The sequence below is a fragment of the Caretta caretta genome, chromosome 6, assembly GCF_965140235.1.
Source record: "Caretta caretta isolate rCarCar2 chromosome 6, rCarCar1.hap1, whole genome shotgun sequence".
In the NCBI taxonomy this organism is placed as follows: Eukaryota; Metazoa; Chordata; order Testudines; family Cheloniidae; genus Caretta; species Caretta caretta.
The window spans coordinates 1,258,204-1,281,969 of NC_134211.1; the positions used below are offsets into that span (position 1 = coordinate 1,258,204).

A 23,766-nucleotide genomic window follows, 5' to 3' on the forward strand; every position below is an offset into this window, starting at 1 on the left:
GTCCATATTTAGCCCTATGAAATTACAGACTGGCCCCCGGGATGCAGGGGGTGTCCCCTGCTGCCATTCTGATCAACAGAAAACGGAGAAGAAAAATCCTTTCACTGTCAGACACGGACATCAGCAAGACAATGGGGACTTGCCGACAGACGAGGCAGAACAAAGCAATCAGCATGATTTTGGATCCACTTCACAATGATGCAGTGGTTGCCGTGGGGTCATTTGAGGCTGTCACCCCAGGTGGAGACATACTACAGAAGAATAGGCAACACCTCCAAATCCCAGGGAAGGAGGGAGATAAGGGGCATCAAAGCAGTTGTCTTGCCTGAGAGGGTCTCAGACAGGCAACAAATACAAGAGAATGAGACAACAGAGCCGCAGGACAGGGTAACACCAGAACAAGTGGGCCTGCTGCCTCCTGAGAGCAATGGTGCTGATGTCTCGGGGTAGTCCTGAGGTCCAAACGACAGCGCAGGGCACCTCCGAGACTAGCTGAACATTGCTAGGAACTTGATCCCTGACCTGATCTTGAAGGGGGGGTAGTTTGGGGTAAAATATCATTGATTTGCTAAGCGTGCTTCCAGAAAAAACAAAGGAAGTTCTTGAAGCTGCAACAGCAAGTAGGGGGAAATAAATTAAACAGTTTTTAGACTCTGCTATGTTCAAATGGGCACGGTTAAGGGCACTGGACGGGCTGAAAATGCAGCAGCTGTGGTCCTGGACACGTCTGGGTGAAATAGGAAAAGGTGTTTAAAAGATGTGATTATCCAAGCTGTCGTTGGGACACCAGGAACAGAGACACAGGACAACGGGAGCGATGCTCTCCTCAGGGAGCCCAGAACCCTCAGCCCATGAGCCCTCTGCCTCAGCAAGAGAGAGCGCTTTGCTGGTCCGCTCCCGGCCACCCCAGCCTGTCAGCCAGCCCCAAAAAACTCCTCAGGACTCTGCCAGCCCAAACCTTGCCTTGCCGGTAACATGCAGCGAAGCCCAGAGCTCCCCAGAGACTCTCACCCTCCCATTGGACACTCCTAGAAATTATTAAGTTCGCTGCCTAAAAAGAGAGAGAGCACACAGACAGGTCTGCTACAAGCTCACCATCTCTGCTATGGATCTGAACCTCAAGAACTGAACTCATGTCTGTCTGTATATTGATCTTCTCACCACACTCTCTCTCTCTTTAATTTTTTAATAAATTTTAGTTTAGTTAATAAGAATTGGCTATATGCATGTATTTTGGGTAAGATTTAAGTTATATATTGACCTGGATGTGTCCTTTGGGATGAAAAGAACCTTTTCTTTTATATGATGGAATAAGATTTTCAGTAATCGTCATCATATTTGACATGGATACCTGGATGGAGGCCTGAGGCTGGGTACTTTAAGGGAACTGCGCTGTTTGGACTTCTGGGTAACCAGTGAGGTAATACAGAAGCTGTTTCATGCTGGCTTGGTAAATCTAAATATTGGAATATCCGCCAGCTTTGGGTATTGTCCCCCCGGTCTGTTTGCAATTCACCCTAATTGAGAGACCTCAGCTGGCTCCTACCAGGACCACGGTCACAAGCCATCAGAGAGATTCTGCGCCTCTCATTCCTTTATTCCCCTCTTGACCGTTCGGTCCATCTGGTACTGGGGCCTCCTATCTCTTATCTATTAGCATACCATATGTTAGGGGGCTTATTCCTTCACCCGCTTACTTCCCTGGTCCTTCTCGCATGAACAGAGAGCAACAATACCCGAAGGTGCAAACAATTCGATGTTTATTGGGGTGAACTTCCAGCAAGCATGATTCCAGTTTCCTTCCTTAGTGTCCCCCTTCCCAGCTCTGACACCACAGAGCCTTACCTGTGTCCCTGTTCCCATTTCTGCCCTTAGCAAAACATGATTCCAATTTCCTTACTCCCATTCCCTGTTCCCATTTCTCCCCCACCTCCCCACCCACTCCCTGATTGACTGCAGACTACATAGTAAAACGTGAGTTCTGCTTAGCTATACCTTAACCAATCATTCTCCTGAAATTTAACTAACCAATCCTAACATGATTATGTAATCAACTACATCCCACCACGTTAATTAGTTTACACCCAGCAAAATTAATTATACAGCAGACAGGAACAATCACAGAACCAGACCGAGATTATACAGACAAACAATAGCAAAGTGGGAACTCTAATGACAAAACAATACAGAAGTGAGGATTTCACAACTACATCTATAAAGACATAAGGGTTTCCCAGCTGTGTCTATTGATAAGTGAGTTCTTACCAGACAGAAAACTACCAAACTAAATTTCCTTTTACATCTTCGAGGCACTTCCCTTTCTCTGGAGGCGATGGGCGTTACCGGGACAGGATTGTATCCTAACAGCCCAATAGCACCATATTTCAATGTGACTAGGTTGGAATGTGAGGAGGTGACCGGTCGCTTCCCAGCTTATGGCTGCCTCTGTCGCTTAGCCAAAGGCCTTGGCCTAAGCACAGGGCCTCAGACTGTCACAGTGAGAGAAAAAAGAAAAGGAGGACTTGTGGCACCTTAGAGACTAACAAATTTATTTGAGCATAAGCTTTCGTGAGCTACAGCTCACTTCATCGGATGCTCTTACACCGGCAGACAGTGATTTTGATTCTTTCTTTTATACCTCTAGAACTAGCCAAGTGATAAGAATACACCTAAATTCTTAGAGTCTGGGCCTTTACAGACAGGCCTGAATATCTATATCATAACACCGTACATTCCTCCACTCACACAGAACAGTTTCAAAAACAAGACTTCTTACAGAGCAAAGCAGAGCTAAACAATCCTTAATAAAACAGTTCCTTCTTACTGCTACTAAAAACGAAATAAGACCAAAAACTATTTCTTCTTACTAATTCCAAAACACATTATACTAACAAAAATGAATACAAATATTACTACGTAAAATTATGATAATTTAAAACAATTTTCAAAGTTAGGCTTTCAGGCCTACAGATGATCACAGTGGTCCCTTCTGTTTTTCAAATCTAAGAATCTCTAAATTGATCCAATAGTTAATTACCATCACTGTTTAAAAATATGCACATTATTTCAAGTCTAAATCTGTCCAGCTTCAACTTCCAGCCACTGGATCTTCTTATATCCACTGTCTGCAGTGGGGTCTGGGCTGGATTCTGGTCCCAGCTCCCCTGAGGATAATTTGGAGTCACCCCATGTGAGCCCCATTCTTACAAACCCCAATGAAAAGAAACCCGCATTATTTATTGTTCCATATCTCCAGGTTTTTAAGTAAAACCTCCATTTCCCCAGGGTAAATCCAGAGCCAATGCAGGTCCTTTGGGGCATGTCAGTTCAGATAGAAGCCAAAGTGTCTATGTTTGGGACCTAGAGAGATTACTCCTGGTCCTAGTCCCTGGATTCGCTTTCCTCAGGTATCTCCCGTTCTTTAAACTCATCAATGTCTTTCTGATGCTTCGTTATAAAGTCGTCAAACTCCCGTGCCCGTTGGATGAAGGGTCCCGGACCTTGGGGCTTGGCCAGGTCATAGCTCAGCTGGAGGTAATGTTCTGGGCTGCATCTCATCAGCCTCACCTCCAGTCTGAGCACCTCCAGCATCCGGTTCTTCAGGGAATTCTCTTCCTCACTCCGGTGCCAGTCGAATAAATTAATCGAATGCAGGAAGTAGCTGGGCAGGTGTCTCTTCTCTAGGCAGAACTCCAGCACCTCCAGCAGGGTCCCCAGACCATCCAGCTCCGTGGCCCAGTTCTCTGTCTCTGGGTTGAGGTAGGAAGCCCAAAAAAGAACCGTCTGCAAAAGAAACATGCAGCTCTAACCACTAGAGACTGCTACCCTCCCACAACAAGGGCTAGAACCCAGGAGTGCTGGCTCCTGGCCCCCCTCCCCTAACCCCCTCCCCTCCCAGAGCTGGGGAGAGAACTGTGGAATCCTGGCTCCCAGCCCCACACTCCCCCAACCCACTAGATCTTTCTCTCCTACAACTGTAGATGCTCGCATCACCCTTCCCTCCCTTGCTGCCCCGTCTGAGTTACCTTCAGGTGGTAGGAGGTCAGGACTTTGCCGTAGCGCGGTACCCACTGCTTCATGTTGATTTTCTTTAGCTTCCGCAACGCCAGCCACCTGCACCCACCATCGGCGTCAATGTCCTTGAGGAGCTGGGTCTCAGCCAGGGAGAAGGTCAGCCTGGAGTGGGGTGGAGGGAAATGGGGCAGGGCTGAATGGGAGTACGGGGTCAGACAGGCCCCCATCCCAAACCTGCCCCGGGATGTCTGTGTGTGTCTGTCCATCCCTCCCTGCTGGAGGGGATGAGCCCTGCTCTGTGTGCATTTGTGTTGCCTTCTGCGGAAACAAATGAGATTTGCATTTTTACCTCCAGTATGAACCCTTGGCCACCAGATAGGTCCCAGTTTTGTCAATTTCCGTGATATTCCAGGTGGGTTTTCTCTGCTTAGCGCCCTGCTCCCGGTCCCACCAGTCGGAAAGCCAGCTCAGATCCAGCTTCAGCCAATGCTTGGACACCTCCTCTTTATTCCGGATGCTGGGCACCAGGTCTATAGACACAAGTCGGCCATTCACCTCTGCACTGAGCTGCACGGCTGGACACTTTGGTTTATTATTCATGTCCTTCAGTTTAACATTGCCTTGGAGAGGGCAAGACAGAGGAGTCGGAGTTAAAAGCAAACAGCTGACATAGGTCAAAGCTTTGCAGATCTGAGATGATGGAAGGGCAAAGGTCAAGGGAATGAGGGCCAAGATCCCAGGACACCTGGGTTCTCTCCCAGCTCTGGAACGGAACCAGAGTCTAGTGATTAGAGCACCAGGGCTGGGAGTCAGGACTCCTGGTTCTCTCCACAGCTCTGGGAGATGAGCAGGGTCTAATGATTAGAGCAGGGGAAGGGCTGGGAACCAGGACTCCTGGGTTCTAGCTCTGAGTGTCTGTGACATTGTGTGACTAACTTCATCTCCATGGGCACACGGTGAGTTAGTGGAAGAACTGAGAATAGAAACCAGGAATCCTGACTCCCTAACCCCTAACTCTGGGAACTCCATTGTGCGGGAGAGATTATGAAGGAACAGTGAAAAATTTCTCACCCCTTAGCTCTGCCAATGCCCCTCAGTCCCAACCTGCAGCCCCCCGCTATCTCAGCTGTGGGCTTCCCGAACACACAGCTCTGCTTGTGCCCCTAAACCCCAACCAGCAGCCCGTACTATCCCAGACAGGGGCTCCCCCATCCCCACAGCTCTGTCATGCCCCTCAAACCCGACCCACAGCCCCCTTTTCAATGTATTTACTATTTTACCCTACGCAATTTAACAGTTTTCCCTTCTGTTTTTCCCTCGTGCTTATAATTTCTCCACTTACAGAATCCCTTAATGGATGTAATTTCTACTTACTAACTCCGGGAACAAATTTTCTTCTCTCTAAAAAGAGATGGGGCAAGGAAAAGTTAGTTAAAATCTATGACACTCCAATTCTTGTATATAACACTGACCAAACAGACAAATCTGGAAGAAAATGATCAGTTTGCAAGAGAGTTGGAGGAAGTCGGATTTCTCTGTGTCTATATTAATAAGGCGTTGGCTAACTCATAGTAAGAACTACGGGTGTTGGAAGTCCTGAAATCAACACACACCGGAAATACGATCAGTTAGCCCTGTTCCACTCTCGACTGTTCCACTGTTTCACTTACGGGGATGATTTTTATCCCAGTATACAGTGGCGGATTTAGAGTTAGTGGGGCCCTGTGCTCAGCTTCATTTTTGGGGCCCGCTGGGGACCCAGCCAAGAAAAAGAACATTCGCTCTTATCTCCCCCATCCCTGGTTTTCCTTCTTTTTTTCTTCATCCTCCTCCTGTATTATAAGCAATAGGAAGTAAATGGAAATAAAGTGAGGTACCTTCATTGTTTTCATTGTCTAACTCTTTTTCTACAGACCACTTGAAAACCGCAGAGGGTCTCGGAGGACCACTTACTGATCTTTCCAAATACTGTTTGTACCGGTAGCTAACGATTGTAAAGTGCTCTGGATAAGAGCGCTTTATTAAAAAAAAAAGTAAAAAAACATTGGGGTGCAGGGTCTGGCCAGGAGTTAGGATGTGGGAGGGGGCTCAGGGTTGGGGGTGGGGTCTGGGAGAGAGTTAGGGTGCAGGAGCAGACTGGGGTTTGGGGTGCAGGGTCTTGACAGGAGTTAGGGTGTGGGAGGGGGCTCAGGGCTGGGGCAGAGGGTTGCGCTGCAGAGCGCTCACCTGGGGCAGCTTCTGTTTGGTGTGAGGGGTGCAGGTGGGGATGGGGGGTGCAGGAGTCAGGGCAGGGGGTGAGGGTGGGGCTGGGTGTGGGTGGGGGGTACAAGAGTCAGGGAAGGGGGCTGGGGTGTGTGTGTGTAGGGGGCAGTGCGTGGGGAGTGGGGGGGGGGGGCTTGGGGCTGGGGCAGTCCCAGTCGCGGCCGCTGGGTTCCCTTACCTGACTGTCTGGTGGACGCGTCCCTGTCCTGCCGCTGCTCCTGTTCTCTGCCAAAGGGATCTGTGGAGGCAGCAGGTGAGAGTTGAGACCCCCCTGGCCTGCCGCGTCCTTCCCCTGGCTTTTTTCCAGGGGCTGGGACTGCACCTTCCATAGGTGCCGACTTCCCCCCTTTCCCCTGGGTGCTCGCCCCCTCCTCTGCCCCTGACCCTGCCCCCACTCCACCCCTTCCATGAGGCCCCACCCCTGCCCCGCCCCCATTCCAACCCCTTCCCCAAATCCCCGCCCCGGCCCTGCCTTCTCCCCTGAGCGCGCCGTGTCCCTGCTCCTCCCCCTCCCTCCCGGAGCGTGCTAACGCTGCCAAACAGCTGTTTGGCGGCTGCCGGGTGGGAAGCGCTGGGAGGTAGGCGGAGGAGCGGGACACGGTGCACTCAGAGGAGGGGAGTTTGGCTGCCGGTGGGTGCAGAGCACCCACTAATTTTTCCCCGTGGGTGCTCCAACCCCAGAGCACCCACGGAGTCGGCACCTATGGTACCTGCGCTGCCCGGCGTCCAGAGGAGCAGGGCAGCAGGACAGGCACGGACGGACGCCCCACCAGGGGAGCACACCCCCAGCCGGCCCGTCACCTGCCTGCCTCACCTGGCTGCCAGCGCCAGCCTGTAGCAGGAGTCCCAGGAGCCAGCAGGATCCCGGCTCACCGGCTGGGAGAGCACACCGCACGCCGCACCTCCAGCACGGCTCTTAAACGGCTCCCTTCCTGCTCTCCCACACAGCGCCCCCCCCCCCCCCCCGGCAGGGGGTGCTGGGCTGCCTGGTCCTGGGCCCCCTGTGGTTGGGGGGCCCCGTGCAAGGGCACTTGTGTGTTTCATTGTAAATCTGCCTCTGCCAGTATAGGAAAATCCTTACAACCCCTGCTAAACCTAAAAAATGTTCACCAATAGATCTGCCGGGGTTTAGTTCGCCATAGCTACGGCACTCATGGGTGTGACGCTGTATGAAATATGGGAGACATTTTAGGATGTTATTACCAATACAGTGTTATAAAATTGCAAGGAATATGAAAATATTATAATTTGCCAAGTATGATAATCTTGTTTATACGTTTGTATCACCTTTGTATTATGAGTTATAGATAGGTGGGGTAGATCTGTATTTCCAAATCTGTGCTGTGGGTCAGGGTGACACCCCCAGACAGATTGGCACCAGCCGTGTCTGGACTGTTTGATGGCCCATCCAGGGTCGTCAGCTGTACCATGGACCCATTGAAAGGAGCCGGGGATGCACCTGTGACTCAGCAAGGCAGGCAGGGACAGGCCTATGGACAGAACTCTAAGGCCTCCAAGCCATGTGCTGGGCAGCTTGTGTTTGGGACACAGGAAGTACAGGCCACATGGCAAAAGGAATATAAAAGGCAGCCCCTCTTCTCCATTTTGTCTTCATTCCTACTTCTTACCTCTGGAGGGACTTTGCTACAAATGAAGCTCTGAACAAAGGACTGACTGACCCATCCCAGCAGTGGGTGATTCCAGAGGGACTTTCTAGCCAGCAAACTCCCCAGTGCTGCAAAGAATCTGATCTATGGACTTGGAAATCTCTGTATGTATCTGGGGGCTTTACCATTTCACATCGCTCTTCCTGTTCTTTTTATAATAAACATTTAGTTTTAGACAGTGAAGGACTGGCCGGCAGGTTGGTATTTTGGGTAAGATCCAAACTAATATCAGCCTGGCAGCGTGGCTGGTCCTTTGGGGTCGGAAGAACATTTTGTAAATGTGAGCAGAGTTTTTAGATAACTTCTCACCTTACTGGACCTCGGTGCTGATTGGGAGCCAGAGAACTGGGATGCAGTGTATTGCTTTTTATTTTTATTTTTTTACTTCTCGATAACCAGTGTCGGGGGTGCGGGGGGGGGGGGAATCAGAAGCTCAGTTTGTGACTGGTTGGGAGGTTTAACTTCAGTGTTACCCACCATTTTGGGGAGTATCTGCTCTGCCTTTTGCAGCCTGCCCTGACCTTGGCATTTCCAGTGAGGGCTAACCCGGGCACCCCGGGTCACAACAGGTACGGAGTATTCAGACCCCTGAGTGCCACAGCTATTTAAGCTACACTTTTAAGTGTAGACAGGACTGTACAGACCTCAGTCTGTTTACTTTATCAAAAAGAAGATTAAGAGGTTGTGACGTTGCCCTCGATATGCATCTGAAGAAGTGGGTTTTTTACCCATGAAAGCTTATGCCCTAATAAATTGGTTAGTCTTTAAGGTGCCACCGGACTCCTCGTTGTTTTTGTGGATACAGACTAACACGGCTCCCCCCGATGTATGAAAATATGGTTAAGAATATGAATATGCTATAACTGAGATATGCTTTGTGCGAGATGGTTTATGTAAGATATCATTGGAAAAGTTACGAGTTACTGAATATGATTATCCTATTTGTATGAATGTATCGTTTTCGTATCTGGAGTTAGGAATATTGGCCTGTGTATCTGTATTTCATATTTGCTGCTTTGGGTCTCTCCCACTGCTAACATTTCAGGTATAACAATGGAAAAGCCAGACAGCGCTATGGGCTGTCAGCAAAGACAATGGAGTGTGGAAAGGCTTGGCCTTGTGGACGTTGCATACTGCTACTGACTCATGAATGACAGTTATACTAACCAATACTGTGGTCTGCTGTACTTTTCCACTGAGGAGTGGGGGGAATCCCCCCAGCAAGTTAAAGAAGTATGGGCTGGATGAATGGACAATAAGGTGGATAGAAAGCTGGTTAGATTGTCAGGCTCAATGGGTAGTGATCAACGGCTCCATGTCTAGTTGGCAGCCGGTATCAAGTGGAGTGCCCCAAGAGTCGGTCCTGGGGCCAGTTTTCTTCAACATCTTTATTAATGATCTGGAGGATGGGATGGATTGCACCCTCAGCAAGTTCGCGGATGACACTAAGCTGGTGGGAGAGGTAGATACGCTGGAGGGTAGGGATAAGGTCCAGAGTGACCTAGACAAATTAGAGGATTGGGCCAAAAGAAACCTGATGAGGTTCAACAAGGACAAGTGCAGAGTCCTGCACTCAGGATGGAAGAATCCCATGCACCGCTACAGGCTGGGGACTGACTGGCTAAGCAGCAGTTCTGCAGAAAAGGACCTGGGGATTACCTTGGATGAGAAGCTGGATATGAGTCAGCAGTGTGCCCTTGTTGCCAAGAAGGCCAACGGCATATCGGGCTGTATTAGTAGGAGCATTGCCAGCAGATCGAGGGACGTGACCGTTCCCCTCTATTCAGCACTGGTGAGGCCGCACCTGGAGTACTGTGTCCAGTTTTGGTCCCCCCACTACAGAAAGGTTGTGGACAAATTGGAGAGAGTCCAGCAGAGGGCAACGAAAATGATCAGGGGGTTGGGGCACATGACTTATGAGGAGAGGCTGAGGGAACTGGGGTTATTTAGTCTGCAGAAGAGAAGAGTGAGGGGGGATTTGATAGCAGCCTTCAACTACCTGAAGGGGGGTTCCCAAGAGGATGGAGCTCGGCTGGCTCAGTGGTAGCAGATGACAGAACAAGGAGTAATGGTCTCTAGTTGCAGTGGGGGAGGTTTAGGTTGGATATTAGGAAACACTATTTCACTAGGAGGGTGGTGAAACACTGGAATGTGTTACCTAGGGATGTGGTGGAATCTCCTTCCTTAGAGGTTTTTAAGATCAGGCTTGATAAAGCCCTGGCTGGGATGATTTAGTTGGGGCTTGGTCCTGCTTTGAGCAGGGGGTTGGACTAGATACCTCCTGAGGTCCCTTCCAACCCTGATATTCTATGATTCTATGAATCAAACAAAGGGTTCCCGCCCTATGGAAATTCTATATAAGGCGGGGGAGAAACACAATCATTGTCTTCACCCCTGCCTCCCTACCCAAGAGACACTGGAAAACACCGGGGAACAAAAGACTGGACTGAGGGAGGGAACCGCTGCTGACCCAGGCTGGAAAGATTTGTCTGGCCTGTGAAAGATTCTGCCTGGAGCAATATTTAGGGTGAGAAATATTCGTTGTAGCCAATTTCTGTAGTAATTTCTAACTGGGGGGAGGGGAGGCGGGGAGCTGTGCATACCTTCCTTCACATTGAGGAAGGAGGCAAACTTCATATAACTCTGGGTTTGTGCCCCCGGGGGGGGAACATCTGGGTGCTGTGGTAAGTCCTTTAAGCTGAGCATTCCCAGAGCTGATCTCAGTGTCTGTATCTTCTGCAGCTAGCAGTGGCCCCAGGGCCATCCTTACCCATACGCAAAGTACGCAGCTGCGTAGGGAACCAGGAAATGTGGGGCACCAAATTCCCCAAAATGTCCTGGTGCTGCTCCAGCGGCCAGCCCGATCCCCTGGCTGGCTGAGTTGGCCAGGAAAGCGGCCCCTGCTCCGCCTCTTCCCACCCCTGCTCCACCCCTGCCCCGCCCCCACTCCACCCCTTCCCCTGAGCTATGTCCTGGGGGCCTCCAGCACGTGTCAGGCCCGCCCTGCACTCACCGGGCTGCGAGAAGTGGAGCAACCCAGCCCCAACCCGCGCCCCTGGCTCATGCTGGGGGGGCAGTTTCCTCCCCCTGCCCCCCAAGCCTGCTCCTGCCCCCCACAGACCTTGGGCGCAGCCCCCACCCCCATGGGGGGGGGGGGAGGGGCTGCATAGGGCACCACAATGTCTAGGGATGGCCCTGGGTGGCCCTGCCTGTGTGCTTTGCTGGAGGAGGCTGGAGAGGGACTTTCATGGGGAGAAAATCCCAGGTACTAACAGGCTCTTCAATGTAGCACAGAGAAGCAGAACAAGACCCAATGGCTGGAAGTTAAAGACAGACCAAGTCAAATAAGAAATAAGGCACCAATTGTTAACAGTGAGGGTCATTAACTACAGAACAGACTCCGCAAGGCAGTGGTGGATTCTCCATCTCTTGATGGCTTCCAGCCAGGCCTGGCTGCCTTTTTGGAAGATGCGTTAGCCAAACACAAGTTATTGGGGCTCAGTACAAGAGGAACTGGGTGAAATTCTCTGGCCTGGGTTCTACAGGAGGTCAGACTACATGAGCTACTGGACCCTTCTGGCCTTAAACCCTAGGAATTTCCCCTAAATGTATAGACCACGGCTGGTGGAAACATTCCCAAGTATTTTGCAAAACACCAAATATCTCCTGGCAAAAGTCTGTAGCAAGGAAAATGCTGCAGCCACATTTATAAATAATAATGATAATAACCAGTGTTGTTCCCCCTTTTGCCACAGCACTTAGCCAAAATTCGGGGTCCTGTGGGTTGCTCCAGTTTGGAGCAGAAATTGATGATGGAATCTGGTATTTTTGGGAATGTACCAAGTCCCGTTCCACTGAACTCAAGAGGAACCAAACAACCGGAGACAGTTTCCTTGCTCAGAGCCCCAAGAATCTTTCAGACAGCACAGTGCCCAAAAGTTCGCTCTCTCAGCACAATACTGTCACCAGCTTCCTTTTCAAGCTCTCAATCTCCCTCCTTGTGCTGTGTCACTCATACGCACACAAACCTTAGCCAAAACAATGGCCAGCAAAGCCCCTTCACCCATGTTGTTCAAATTCCTGACCACATTCACATATCCCTTTGTTTTGGGCGGTGACATGTGCTTGACTATCTTACAACTATCTTAAATGAAGGGTGGTGGTTAACCCTACGGCAGTATTGGCTTCCGGGAGCCGCTAAAGGGATGGGGGCTCCATAACTTTACATCTCCCTTCCCCACCTCTTAAAATCCATAGCCATCAGCAACTGAATGGCGTTTTTTATATTCTACAACTCTTTTCTTTTAATTTCATACCATTATGGATGTTGCTCCATTGCCATACTTTCTACAAAATCCTAACAAGCTGACCAGGAGAGGCTGCCTTTCTGAGAACTGATGAAATTATGGACTTGCTAAAACAAGTCTCAAGTGAACAGACTGTCTGGAGAAAAATAGCTAAAGGTATAACTGAGATAAAAAAATATGACCAGTACACTTTGAGCTGATTTGCAAGGATTGGCATCAAGACTTGAGGAGGCAGAGAACAGAATCTCTTTGTTAGCAGACACAGTGATTATGAATATAATCTCAGAGCAACAGGAAAGGACCATGAAAGCACAGCAGGAGAAGGTTAATGATCTTGAGGGAAGATCAAGGAGAAACAATCTGAGATTTGTGGGTCTCCTAGAGTGGCTGGAAAAAGGGAGACTTTTGTCTGTACCCCCCGATCAGAACTTGGACACTGACAGAGCCCACTGCACCCTTGCACCAAAACCCCCTCCAAATGCAAAACCCTGGCCATAATTGAACAATTTTTGAAATAAATAGAAGGTTGATGATTTCGCCAGATTACAGCAAGGACACGGTGAAAAAGAGGGCTAAATTCAGTAGATCAAGAGCCCTAGCCAAAGGGTTGGGTTTGGATGGCTTCGTTTCCTTCCCGGATGCTTTCAAAATTAAAAGGGAAAACAAGATGCTTCGTTTTAGGACAGCAGACGCTGGAATGTATCTGATCTCACCACAGCAGTAGTTCTCAAACTTATTTCATCAGGCCTCCCTTCTGTGTGTCTATAGTTGTTCACACGCACACCCTCCCACCACAAGTACATAAATCAGCACCCAGCTCTGAAGGCAGAGCAGATTCTCCCGGTACTGGTGGCTAACACTATAGTTACACTCCCCAACCCGTCACAAACTGAGCTCCTGAGCCCCCACACTGGTTATCAAGAAGCTGAAAAAGAAACCACACAGCCCCCTTATTGCATTCCAGTTCTCTGGCTCCCGACCAGCAAATATGTCCAGCCCTGTCCCGCCAGAGCTGCTGAGGCCTGGGAGAGGCACCTCTCACCCACCCCCGAGCTGCTGCAGCGAGAGAGGGCTGGGGGGGAGTCCTCTCTCCCCGCCTCAGCTCTGGGGCAGCCTGCACCCCAAACCCCACACCCCCGCCCCCCGCCCCAGAACCCGCACCCCTCCCAGCACCCCTCCCAACTCTCTGCCCCAGCCCTGAGCCCCTCCCAAACTCCTCATCTCCAGCCCCACCCCAGAGCCCACACCCCCCAGTGAGAGCTCTCACCCACCGCACCCCAACCCCCTGCCTCAGCCCTGAGCCCCTCCCACACGCCAAACCCCTCAGCCCACCCCGAACCCACCCCAGCCACCCATCACCTCCATACTGGTGCATATAAAATTCATTCCGCACATGGACGTAGAAAATTAGAGGGAACACTGCTGCTCACTATATAAAATGTTCTTTGGATCCCCAAAGGGCCAGCCACATTGCCAGGTCGATATTAGTTTGGATCTTACCCAAAATACCAACCTGCCGGCCAGTCCTTTAGTGTCTAACACTAAATGTTTATTATAAAAGAAAAGAAAGAGAAGAGAGATGTTAAATGGTTACGGCAGTCAGATACATACATATGATTTCAGAGTTTGCTAGCTTGAAAGTCCCTCTGAAACATATCCAAAGCTTAGATGGGTCAGTCAATCCTTTGTTCAGAGCTTCAGTGTGTAGAGAAGTGAATCCAGAGGTGGGAAGTAGGATTGAAGACAAAATGGAGAAACTGCAGCTGCCTTTTATGTCCTTTGCCATGTGGCCTGTATTCAGGGCCACCCGGGGGGGGGGGCAAGTGGGGCAATTTGCCCCAGGCCCCGGGCCCCACAGGGGCCCCCACGAGAGTTTTCGGCGGCACGTCAGCAGTGGGTCCTTCAGTGCCGCCGAACACACCCGGAGCAAGTGAAGGACCCGCCGCCAAAGTGCCCTGAAGATCTGGAGTAGAAGGACCCCCGCCACCGAAGACCCCAGGCCCCCTGCATCCTCTGGGCGGCCCTGCCTGTACGTTCTCTGTCCCCAACACAAGCTCGCGGCACAGGGGCATGGAGAAGCCCCTCAGTTCCCTGTGCACAGGCCTGTCCCTACGTGTCCTGCTAGCTCCTAGGCAAAGCCCCTGGCTTCTTTCCCTGGGTTTATTATGTAGCTGATTGCCCTTGATGGACCATTAAGCAAGCTAGATATTGCTGATGCCAATCCAGCTGGGGGTGTCACCCAGAAACACAGCACGAGTTTGAAATACAAATATACCACCCATCTTTGTAACTCACCGTGCAGAGATGATACATACTTATAAAGGGGATTCTCAGACTTAGTGACTCGTAACTTTTCCATCGACAGACACCTTACACGATACACTTCATATCAGCTCTGTAGCAATTAAACAACAGTGGTAGCAACAATTACTGTACTACTCAAGACAGGTAAGGATGTGCCAGAGTGCAAGACCCATAAACCCATCTCTTTAATCAATAGGGTTATAAAAATACTTTCAAAAATACGGGCTAAGAGGCTTGACAGAGCCATGAGGGATGGTTCACTCCAGTCAGGTGGGATTTATTAAAAAAGATAGAAAAAGATCACACACATCGGTTGACTCATCTTCCGGCATTTCATCAGCCCTAGCAATCCCCATGCAACCCTTTCACTGCGTGCAGAAACGGCCCATGACAGAGTGAGCTGGCAGAAGCCTTTTCATACCCTGGATAAATTTGGGTTGGGGCAAAAACTCCTTTATTTCCTGGATAAAGCTGTCATGTTCCAATTCCAACTCTCCTGCCCTACCGAACTGCACAACGTCCCCTCTTGGATCTGTCTGAGGTGACTAGACAGGGAAGCCCCCTCCCCCCATTCCTGTCCAATCCAGCATTACAATCACTTGCAGTACTAATTAGGGAACACCGAGGTCTTCAAGGGATCAAATCAGTGACTCAGCAGACAAAAAGCCTTCTCGAAGCAGACAACATCCTCCTGTCTATTACAAATCCAGATCAACCTATTCCAAAAGCCTACAAACCTCGGCTATCTTGGCATCCTGTTCCCTAAGGAAATTAAAAACATCAATCGATCATGCAGATTTCAAGAGATGGCAGGCAGTGCCTCCCTGCCTTTGGGGAGAAATAAACACACTCACCGTGACTGCCCTTCCCAGAGCCTTATTATTTGGAATTCCCTCCCTAGCCATCTTCCTCCCTTTTATTTTTACCAAATCGACAACATGTGCAGGTCCCTTGGTGGGGTGCAGGTAATAAGCCCCGGATCCCCTTACACAGATTGCGGCTCCCTGTCAAAACAGGTGCTTTTAGATCTCCTAACTTTAAATGTTACCACCTGGCAATAATTCTTAGCCAAGCAGCGCAGTGGCTCATCCCCTCCATGCCGTAGACCCCCGGATTGGCTCCAGCGGGAAGCAGGATTGTTGTTTCTTTACCCCTTTCCAATGCACTGCACTCAGATTACTACCGATCCCCTAAAGAACAATTACCAGCGACTGTGGCAGCCAGACATCCTTGGCGTACGGTGACCACTCCATTTAAAAATCACCTGCTCAAAAATAGAAAGGTCTCTATCTGAGGTACCTCAAAACTCTCTCTAATGGGCAACCCCATCATTTGGCCAGAGTGGATTTTGACCATCAGTCAAGTTATTGAAAACGGCACCTTCCTCTCTTTTACAATATTAAAAGAAAGGTCCGGTCTGGGGACTAAGAAGGAGTAGCAATACATCCAACTCAAACATGCCGCCTCCCAGCTGTCTCCCCAGATGCCCTGACCCACCTGAACTGCTTTCATTTCTCCACATATTACCCAGAATGCCAAGACCTACGGCAACATGAGATGTTTGGCCAGCAAATTCGAATTAAACAGATTCCCTAAAAAAGAAATAGAAGGAGGAACTAGGCCAATTATTCTCTGCTAACCAATGGAAACAAACAAAGTGCCCTAAACTGCTCCTTGGGCCCCGGTTAAGATTAATCCATCAGAAAATCGTGTAGTGGATGCACTGGACCCTTCTCCGGCTGTTCAGAACCCGTGCCGCTAAGTCAGATAAATGCCGGCTCTGAGATTCAGCTAACTTAACCCAAATGCCGGGGTAAGGTTCCTACACCCGCAGGCTTGGGGCAGAACTTAATTGAAGAGTTCATTTTTCCCAGCAAATAACATTGTTTAACAAGCTTACCATGTACTTTTAACCCTAAGGGATGTTAATGGGAAGCTGAAGAAAGCTGTAATACAAATAACTGATTTTAACCATTCGTACTACGTATAATTTAATATTTCAAGTGTAGTTAAGATTAGGTAGCAAAAGGTTACTGATAGCTTCTGTTTGTTATATTTTTACGTATTTTAAATGTAATAAAAAGTTTATAGAAAAAACAGCAAATCTGTGGCAGTATTTACCATCGTCCTGATTGGTTTAACCAATTGACGCAGTAATAGTGAATTAATATTCACAAGGAAACTTACCGTCAGCCAGAGCTTCCTGGACACACCGGCAGAATTCTGTCATTACATAATGTGGACAAAGGCTATTCTCCGGCTCTGGCTGAAAAGGGGTGAAATAAGACGTCTTTAGATGCTTTAATCCAAATCAAGAGGAAGCTGCAGATCTGTTTTATATTTTACCTAAACCAATGGGCTTTGGTTGACGTGCCTGGGAAATCTCAGCTCAGTTTACAAAGGCTGATTCATGTCCGTTTTCCTTTGTAGAAGTGGCAGACTGGGTCATAAACTTATAGCATCAGGCTTCTGAGCAGGGGGCTGGACAGTCCAGCTCTGGGGTCGTGGGCTGGGCTAGCAGGGAGTGAGGTTTTGAATTTCCTATATGATCTCACTTACCGTCTGGTGCACCATCACCTTGTTCCCGCAGAGATTCGCCGGCACCGGGGTCTTAGAGCTCCGGCAGACAGGCAGACAACCTTTCTGGGTGTCCAGTTTGCAGAACTGGCAGCTCGTAAGGATCAGGTTGGTGTTGTAACGGATGGGGACCAGGAAGTCGTAGTCGAGGCTGCAGGACTGTACCTGGACGTGGAGGTCCTGGGCTCGGCTGCCCACCAGGATGGCTTCCCCCGTGAACAGGTTATGGGACTTACTCACTTCAGCGATGATCCTCTTGACCAGAGCATCAACCGGCTTCCTTATCTCCTGCCATATGAGATAGACAACGGCCGCCTGGGAGGAGATATGATAGAAAGCCTCGTTCTTTTCCATTTCTCCTGACCCTCGGGCCCCACCCTGGGATTCGCCAGACATCCCCGTGGGGCCCAGGTGGCTCCTGGCAGGGCTGAGCCCTCCCCAGGCACTGGGGGAAACTCTAGTCGTTCAGCTCTGCACTTCCTGTAAAGGTACCTGCAAACCTGGCCGTTTCCTGCCCGGGGCTGAGCTGCCGGGGGAGGCTGTTTGCCGGCTATTTATACCAGAAGCACCTTTCACAACTGACTTACTGGAAATGATAATAGGATAGTGAAAGCATGAGTCATTAGGAGACAACTTCCGCTTCTCTCAGGCTCACAGACTCGTAGTAACCTGAAGGGACCCCTGTGATCATCTGCTGAAAAGTCCTGTATAACACAGGCCAGTGGACTGCCCTGAATTCGTTCTTGTTTGAACCTAACCCTAGTTCATATTGGCAGGCTGTCTGGAGCGGCTCAAGAGCATGAGCACCAACCTCAGGGCAGACTGCTAACGAGCGGGACAGAACCCCCAAATTGGCTGTCGGTTCGACATTGCGATCTCACCGACCAGCTGCCAAGTGTGAATTCCTCCGGTGCTACAGTTAGACCAGCCGTCACATGGCATCACAGACAGTCCCTCTGGGCACGCAGCTGTATCTTGTCACCCACACACGCCTGCCTTTGTGATGGACGCTCTGTCCCCAAAATCACAAAAACATTCAGGTTCCTCCTGAGCCCAAAGGACCGATCACTGACCCCAGGTCAACGGCCCCCTCGAGCCGTGTTCTTAGTTGCAAGGCCCGCGAGACACTGGCTCCCCGTGGATCTCCAGAGGCGGGGCAGGCTCCCAGCCCTGACCCCCCTCCCAGAGCCAGCAGTCTGAACCCCCTCCTACACCCCATACTCCTGCCCCAGCCCTGACCCCCCTCCCGGAGCCAGACTGTATATATTATGTGTAGCACGGTAGGTGTAATATGGTAATACCCAATCATGGCCGAGGACCCCCAAGGTGCCAGGCATTTGTATGAAATAGGGGTGCCGGGAGAGTCCGAGTGACTCCTCATCAGACGCCTTCAGAAAACCTCGGCAGGGCAATCCAGTCTGGGACAGCAGGGGGAATGGATCCGCCACGAGTCGGGGGCTCCCCCCGGGCAAGTAGGGGTGCAAGCAGGAGAATGTCAAGGAGGCGACAGGGGTCTCCGCTGGCTCTCTAGGGCCGGGCGTGGGACGGCTGTGAAGAGGAGAGAGGAGCCTGCGGCGTGGGTAGAACCAGCTCTCAGCAAGGACTGTCGGCCTCAGCCCACGGTGGGACCCAGCCAAAGTCACTGGGCCCAACTCTCCAAGGCTGTGGGCTGGGAAATGACCCCGCTGCAGGCAACAGGGCATCCCGGTCAGGCCTGAGGGGGAAAAGACCTGCTAGAGTTAATGATTCCCCTCATGCCGGGACTTCCCGTAAGGAGAAAGTGAAAGGGAAGGCACGGCTGGGCGTGGGGCGAGGGGGGGAAGGAGGAGGGGAGGGAGAAGGGACAAGAGATGATCTTTCTGTGCAAGGGTGCCGCAGGTGGGGTTTAACCACTAAACAGGGGCGTCTCGAGTAGGAGCAGAGAGCTGATTCTCCCTATGGATTTCGCCCTTTTGCGACTGCTGCTGGAATCCTGAGTCCAGTTCTGGTGCCCACAGGTCAAGCAGGCTGTTGGTAAAGTGGAGAGGGGTCAGAGAAGAGCCACGAGAACGATTGAAGGGTTAGAAACCTGCCTTAGAGTGAGAGACTCCAGGAGCTCGATCTATTTACTTTTAGGTTAAGGGATGATTTGATCCCCATCTATAATTACTGGCATGGGGAACAGGAATTTGATAATAGGGGGCTCTTCAATCTGGCAGGGAAAGGTCTGACACGATCCAGTGGCTGGAAGTTGGAGCTAGACAAATTCAGACTGGGAATAAGGCACAAAGTTATAGCAGTGAGGGGAACTCACCACTGGAACAACTTACCAAGGGCTGTGGTGGATTCTCCTTCACTGGCAGGTTTTAAATCAAGACGGGATATTTTTCTAAAAGCTCTGCTGCAGTCCAGCCAGGAATTAAAGGACAGCTGTTTTCTGGTCTGTGTGATCCAGGAGCTCAGACTAGATGATCATGGGGATGGGGGGAAGGGTCCCTTCTGGACTTGGAATCTATGAACTTACACTCATGCAAGTCCCTGCACTTTGAAAGCCCCTTGCTCTGAGCCACTATTGTGGGTGTGTTTATTGAACTCCTTGGCATGACACCTCGTTGAGTTAACAAAACTTCCCGCTGTGATCTCAGCTTGTACCTAACTCAAATGTCATGAGATCGGCTTGACAGCAGGTGGTTAAAAAAATAATAAATTTGGGGTTCTTTCTATTTGCCTTCTGGATTTTGAGCCTTTCGGGGTCATGTTTTCAATTCCTTCTCCACGTCTCGGATGGCTAGAAATGTAGCTTTTAGTTAGGGAGTGGGAGGAAAGGGAGATTCTCCCATGATCACAGGACTCCATGAGCTGGGGCTTTCAGAAAAACAGAGTTGGCAACACAGGCCTCTTCTTTGCAACCTCTTCTCAGCTCCATATTGAGATCCGGAAGCCCCCTCTGTCTGTCTGGAACAGCTTCCTCAGGGCATGTGATATGATCAGCCCTAGTACCTCTATCTGATGGTAGGTCCCATCAGAGGGAGTGCGATCCACCGTTTCACGGAGGTCACTGCCCATCAGGAGAGCATCTCCCTTGCCTGGAGTATGGGAGCAGCCAGTCCCGAGATGGGCCCACTCTGCCGTGTTTCCTTTTCGTCATGTCTGTATGGAACTGAGGGAGCAGCTGTGGCCTCAGGATAGCCTGTGTGGACTCTGAGGGCCACCAGCTGCCAACAGTCCACATGAAAGGTGGATTGATTGTATGAGTACAAACCTAGAAGCTGTTGATTAATTTTGAAAAATTCCTGCAGCAAGATTCTTGCTTATGTGGTACCAGCCTTTGGCTAAATAACTCCAAAGTTGAATGCTGATATGATTGTCAGTGCCCGGAGTGGGTGCCACCTCGTTAGTTGCACATGTGTGACGGAGAGGGACTGTTCTTCATGTTTCCTCTGAATAGTGTGGGGGTGCCTCAGTTTCCCCTATGCAGTTCTTCAGTATCTAGGGGGTGGGATAAGGGTGTATGATCGTTGCAGAGCCCTAGAGGGCAGGTGTGTGCAGGGGTCTGGACACAGACAATGGCCAACACCCTGTTCCCTGGCAACTGATGGCCTGGGCCCTTCCCCCCTACAAGGTGAGAGCTAAAGGGTTGGAGAACAAAGGAATCTGGTGCCCTCCTGGCCCGGGAAAGGCACAAAGCCCAGAGGAGGTGGGGCTGGAGGGAGTTTCAGTTTGGGGCTGGCTGGGGACATGGAGTGAAGTGCAGACGGGGTTGTCTGGCTCACTGCCCCCCAAAATGGACTTGGCTGAGGGGTCCTGTTCTCTGCACCTACAAGCTCTGTGTTAGACCATGTTCCTGTCGTCTAATAAACCTTCTGTTTTACTGGCTGGCTGAGAGTCCCGTCTGACTGCGAAGTTGGGGGGCAGGACCCTCTGGCTTCCCCAGGACCCCGCCTGGGCGGACTCGCTGTGGGAAGCGCCCGGAGGGGCAGAGGAGGCTGAATGCTCCAAGGTCAGACCCAGGAAGGTGGAAGCTGTGTGAGCTGTGTGTCCTGCAGACAGGCTGCTCCCAGAAAGGAGACTTCCCCAGAGTCCTGACTGGCTTCGTAGGGAGCAGTTCCAGAGCATCGCCCGGGGACTCCGTGACAACTGGTGGCAGAGGTGGGATGTACTGCACCCTGCGGATGGCGCTTCCTGCAGTAAGTGACTGGGGAGCAGTAACACGAAGGGGGATTGCCGAGGACCAGGCCTGCTGAAGGCTCAGAGAGGAGCGGTTTTGGGGGGCGGTTAACCCCTGGGAGTGTGTGACCAGCGAGAAGGACTGTGCAGTAATGGGGCCCCCCTGGGGACTGCGGTGAGCAGTCTCAGGGGCGGAGGAGCCTGCGGCTCGGCCCTGGGAGAGAGAAGGACTTTTGCAGTAACAGGGTTCCCCTGGGGATTGCAGCGAGCGGTCCCAGGGGTGGAGGAGTCTGCAGCTCGACCCTGACAAAGAGGGGGTGACCTCGAGAAGGGCTGGCACACTAGGGGTTCTCCCTGGAAACCGTGGGGAACTGAGAGCACACGGGCCTGTGAGTCCACAACAACTTGGGAAGAGCGGAGTGACGGCCTATCACCGTCTCCTTAAGAAGGACATTGTAACCCTGTGCAGAAAGAGAGGGTTGAGCATTGGAAAGTTCACCAAAGCACAGTTCATCGTGCAGCTGGAGGGGGATGACCGCTCTAAGGGACAGATTCCTGACCCCAAATGGGGCTATAGCAGGATCTGGGAGCAGCTGGAGCGGGAGCCAGGCATCGCCAAGACTCCTGTCCCCGACCAGACGAGGGTCTTCACGATCGGGTTCCCCATCGGGGGATCGAGACGGACGGGATTGGAGCTGAGTCTGAGAGAGCAAGAGGACTGTGAGAGCCAGCGAGAGCCCGAGAAAGAGCTGCAGAAGCAGCAGCAGCATGAACTGGCGGTGGGGGAGCGGAGAGGCCTAGGGGACCTCCCCGGGGTGAGTGGGGATAGACCCCGGGGGGCCAGTTCCGCAGGGAACCTCGAGACTAAATTGCTGCCCCTGGTTAAGGAGGTGAGGGGATGTGGATGCCACCTCACTGCCTTTGAGCAGGCTGGAGATTTGAACCAGGGGGACCCTGCGGAAAAGCCCCGGTGTCTAGCTCCCTTGCTGGGTCCCAAGGCCACAGACTCCATCAGCCAGATGGGTGGGGAGGTGGACAGGCTCCCACTCCTGACCCCAACCTATATGTCTGTGTGGAGTTTCCTGGGGTCAGGCCCCTTGGACCACCAGTGGGAGCGGAAGGTGATGGTCAATGGGGAGACATTCCTGGGGTGGCGAGATCCTGGGACAGAGAGGACTGTTGTCAGGCCCCGGGTGGTGCAGCCTCAGATGCTGAGGGGCTGTGTGAGCTGGGTGAGGGTCCCAGGGACGAAGCCCCTTGCCCTGCCTATGGCCCAGATCCCTGTACAGATCCAGGAGGGGTGGGGCTGGCTGGCCGTTGGGGTTCTCCAGGATATTGGCTGCGAGACCCTGTTGTTGGTGACTGTGTCTCTTTGGGACAAGATCCAGGCCCTGCTCCTGAAACGGCCGAGGGTTTGAATTTGAATCCAGGGAACCAATCGGCGGAGAGGGAAATGGTCAGTGAAAATGCAGATGACCTGGCTGACAGTGGGAAGGAGCTGCTAAGCTCAGGCTACCTGCCTGCCTGTAACCAGACCCCTGGGGCTGGGTGGGACAGAGAGATGCTCCCCGCCCCCCTTGCACACTGGAGAGGGGGCTCACGCTGGTTCTGATGCAGTGAGGAAAGCAGGGAGCTCGCTGCCTACCCCACCGGGACAGCAAGGGCAGCGCTGAGCAAGGGGGGAGCTGAGATCCCAGCTGAGTGGGGGGAGAGACAGGCAGGGCAGGGGATCTGTGGGGTGTGGCAAGGTGCTGGGTAAGGAAAGTTTGGATGAGCCTAGGCAGCCTTGTGAGCTGATGGCTGTGTCTAGTCAGCAGGGTGGGAAGGCGAGGAGACTGGAAGATGAGTGTCCCTGGACCTTACCTGTTAGCTGGGTGGAGAATTGGGACAGTGAAGGAAACGTGTCTGTGTCTGCCAGGGGTATTGACTTGCCTATGGAGGGAACTACCCTGATCTCCAAGCAGTTGTCTGTGACCAGCCTTGTGTGCTGGGACAAGGGGAGAGAGATCCCAAGCTGTGTGTCTGGGAAAGGAGAAAGTGTGTCCGGCTCTTCTTTGTCCGTGGAGCAGACAGAAGGGGCCTTTCAGCCTGGGACGGTTGAGGGTCGTGCAGTTGTCTCAGAGCTGGTTCTGGATCCAGCTAAAGCCCAGGAAGGGAAGGGTCCTAAGTTTGTGTCTGCTCGGGAGAATGGCCCTGTAACTCGGTCGCATCCAGTTAGTGTCTATGTAAAATCCCAGAGACCAAACAATTCTGGTGCTTGTATTTTGCCTGTTGCTCGTGTGTGGCTGGGAAAGGGTGCAGCAACTCTGTCTAATCAGGGTGAGATCCTAGCCAGGCCACAAGGAGAGCAGAAAGGTGATTTGATCCTGTTATCTACTGAGGGTGTGGAAACCTGTAGCAAGAAGGAAAAGATTCCTGAACTTGTGTGTGGCAAAGGGAAGGAGAATGCTTCTGACCTTTTATCTAGGAAGTCTGTGAGTTTGCCTCAA

At 51.4% G+C, this 23,766-nt stretch overlaps 1 protein-coding gene across 1 annotated transcript in view; it reads right to left on the minus strand.

The window, feature by feature from the left end:
• Positions 1 to 1,743: 1,743 nt before the first annotated feature.
• Positions 1,744 to 23,766, minus strand: part of LOC142072442 (uncharacterized) — a 31,755-nt gene continuing 9,732 nt past the window's right edge. Inside the window, exons 5-11 of the mRNA XM_075129141.1 lie at positions 17,114 to 17,446; positions 16,742 to 16,820; positions 6,455 to 6,514; positions 5,389 to 5,415; positions 4,364 to 4,634; positions 4,026 to 4,176; positions 1,744 to 3,783 (exon numbers count right to left, since the gene is read on the minus strand). Of these exons, the coding sequence (XP_074985242.1) occupies positions 3,382 to 3,783; positions 4,026 to 4,176; positions 4,364 to 4,634; positions 5,389 to 5,415; positions 6,455 to 6,514; positions 16,742 to 16,820; positions 17,114 to 17,446 (1,323 nt within the window). The 3' untranslated portion in view covers positions 1,744 to 3,381. The remainder of the gene's footprint in view (positions 3,784 to 4,025; positions 4,177 to 4,363; positions 4,635 to 5,388; positions 5,416 to 6,454; positions 6,515 to 16,741; positions 16,821 to 17,113; positions 17,447 to 23,766) is intronic.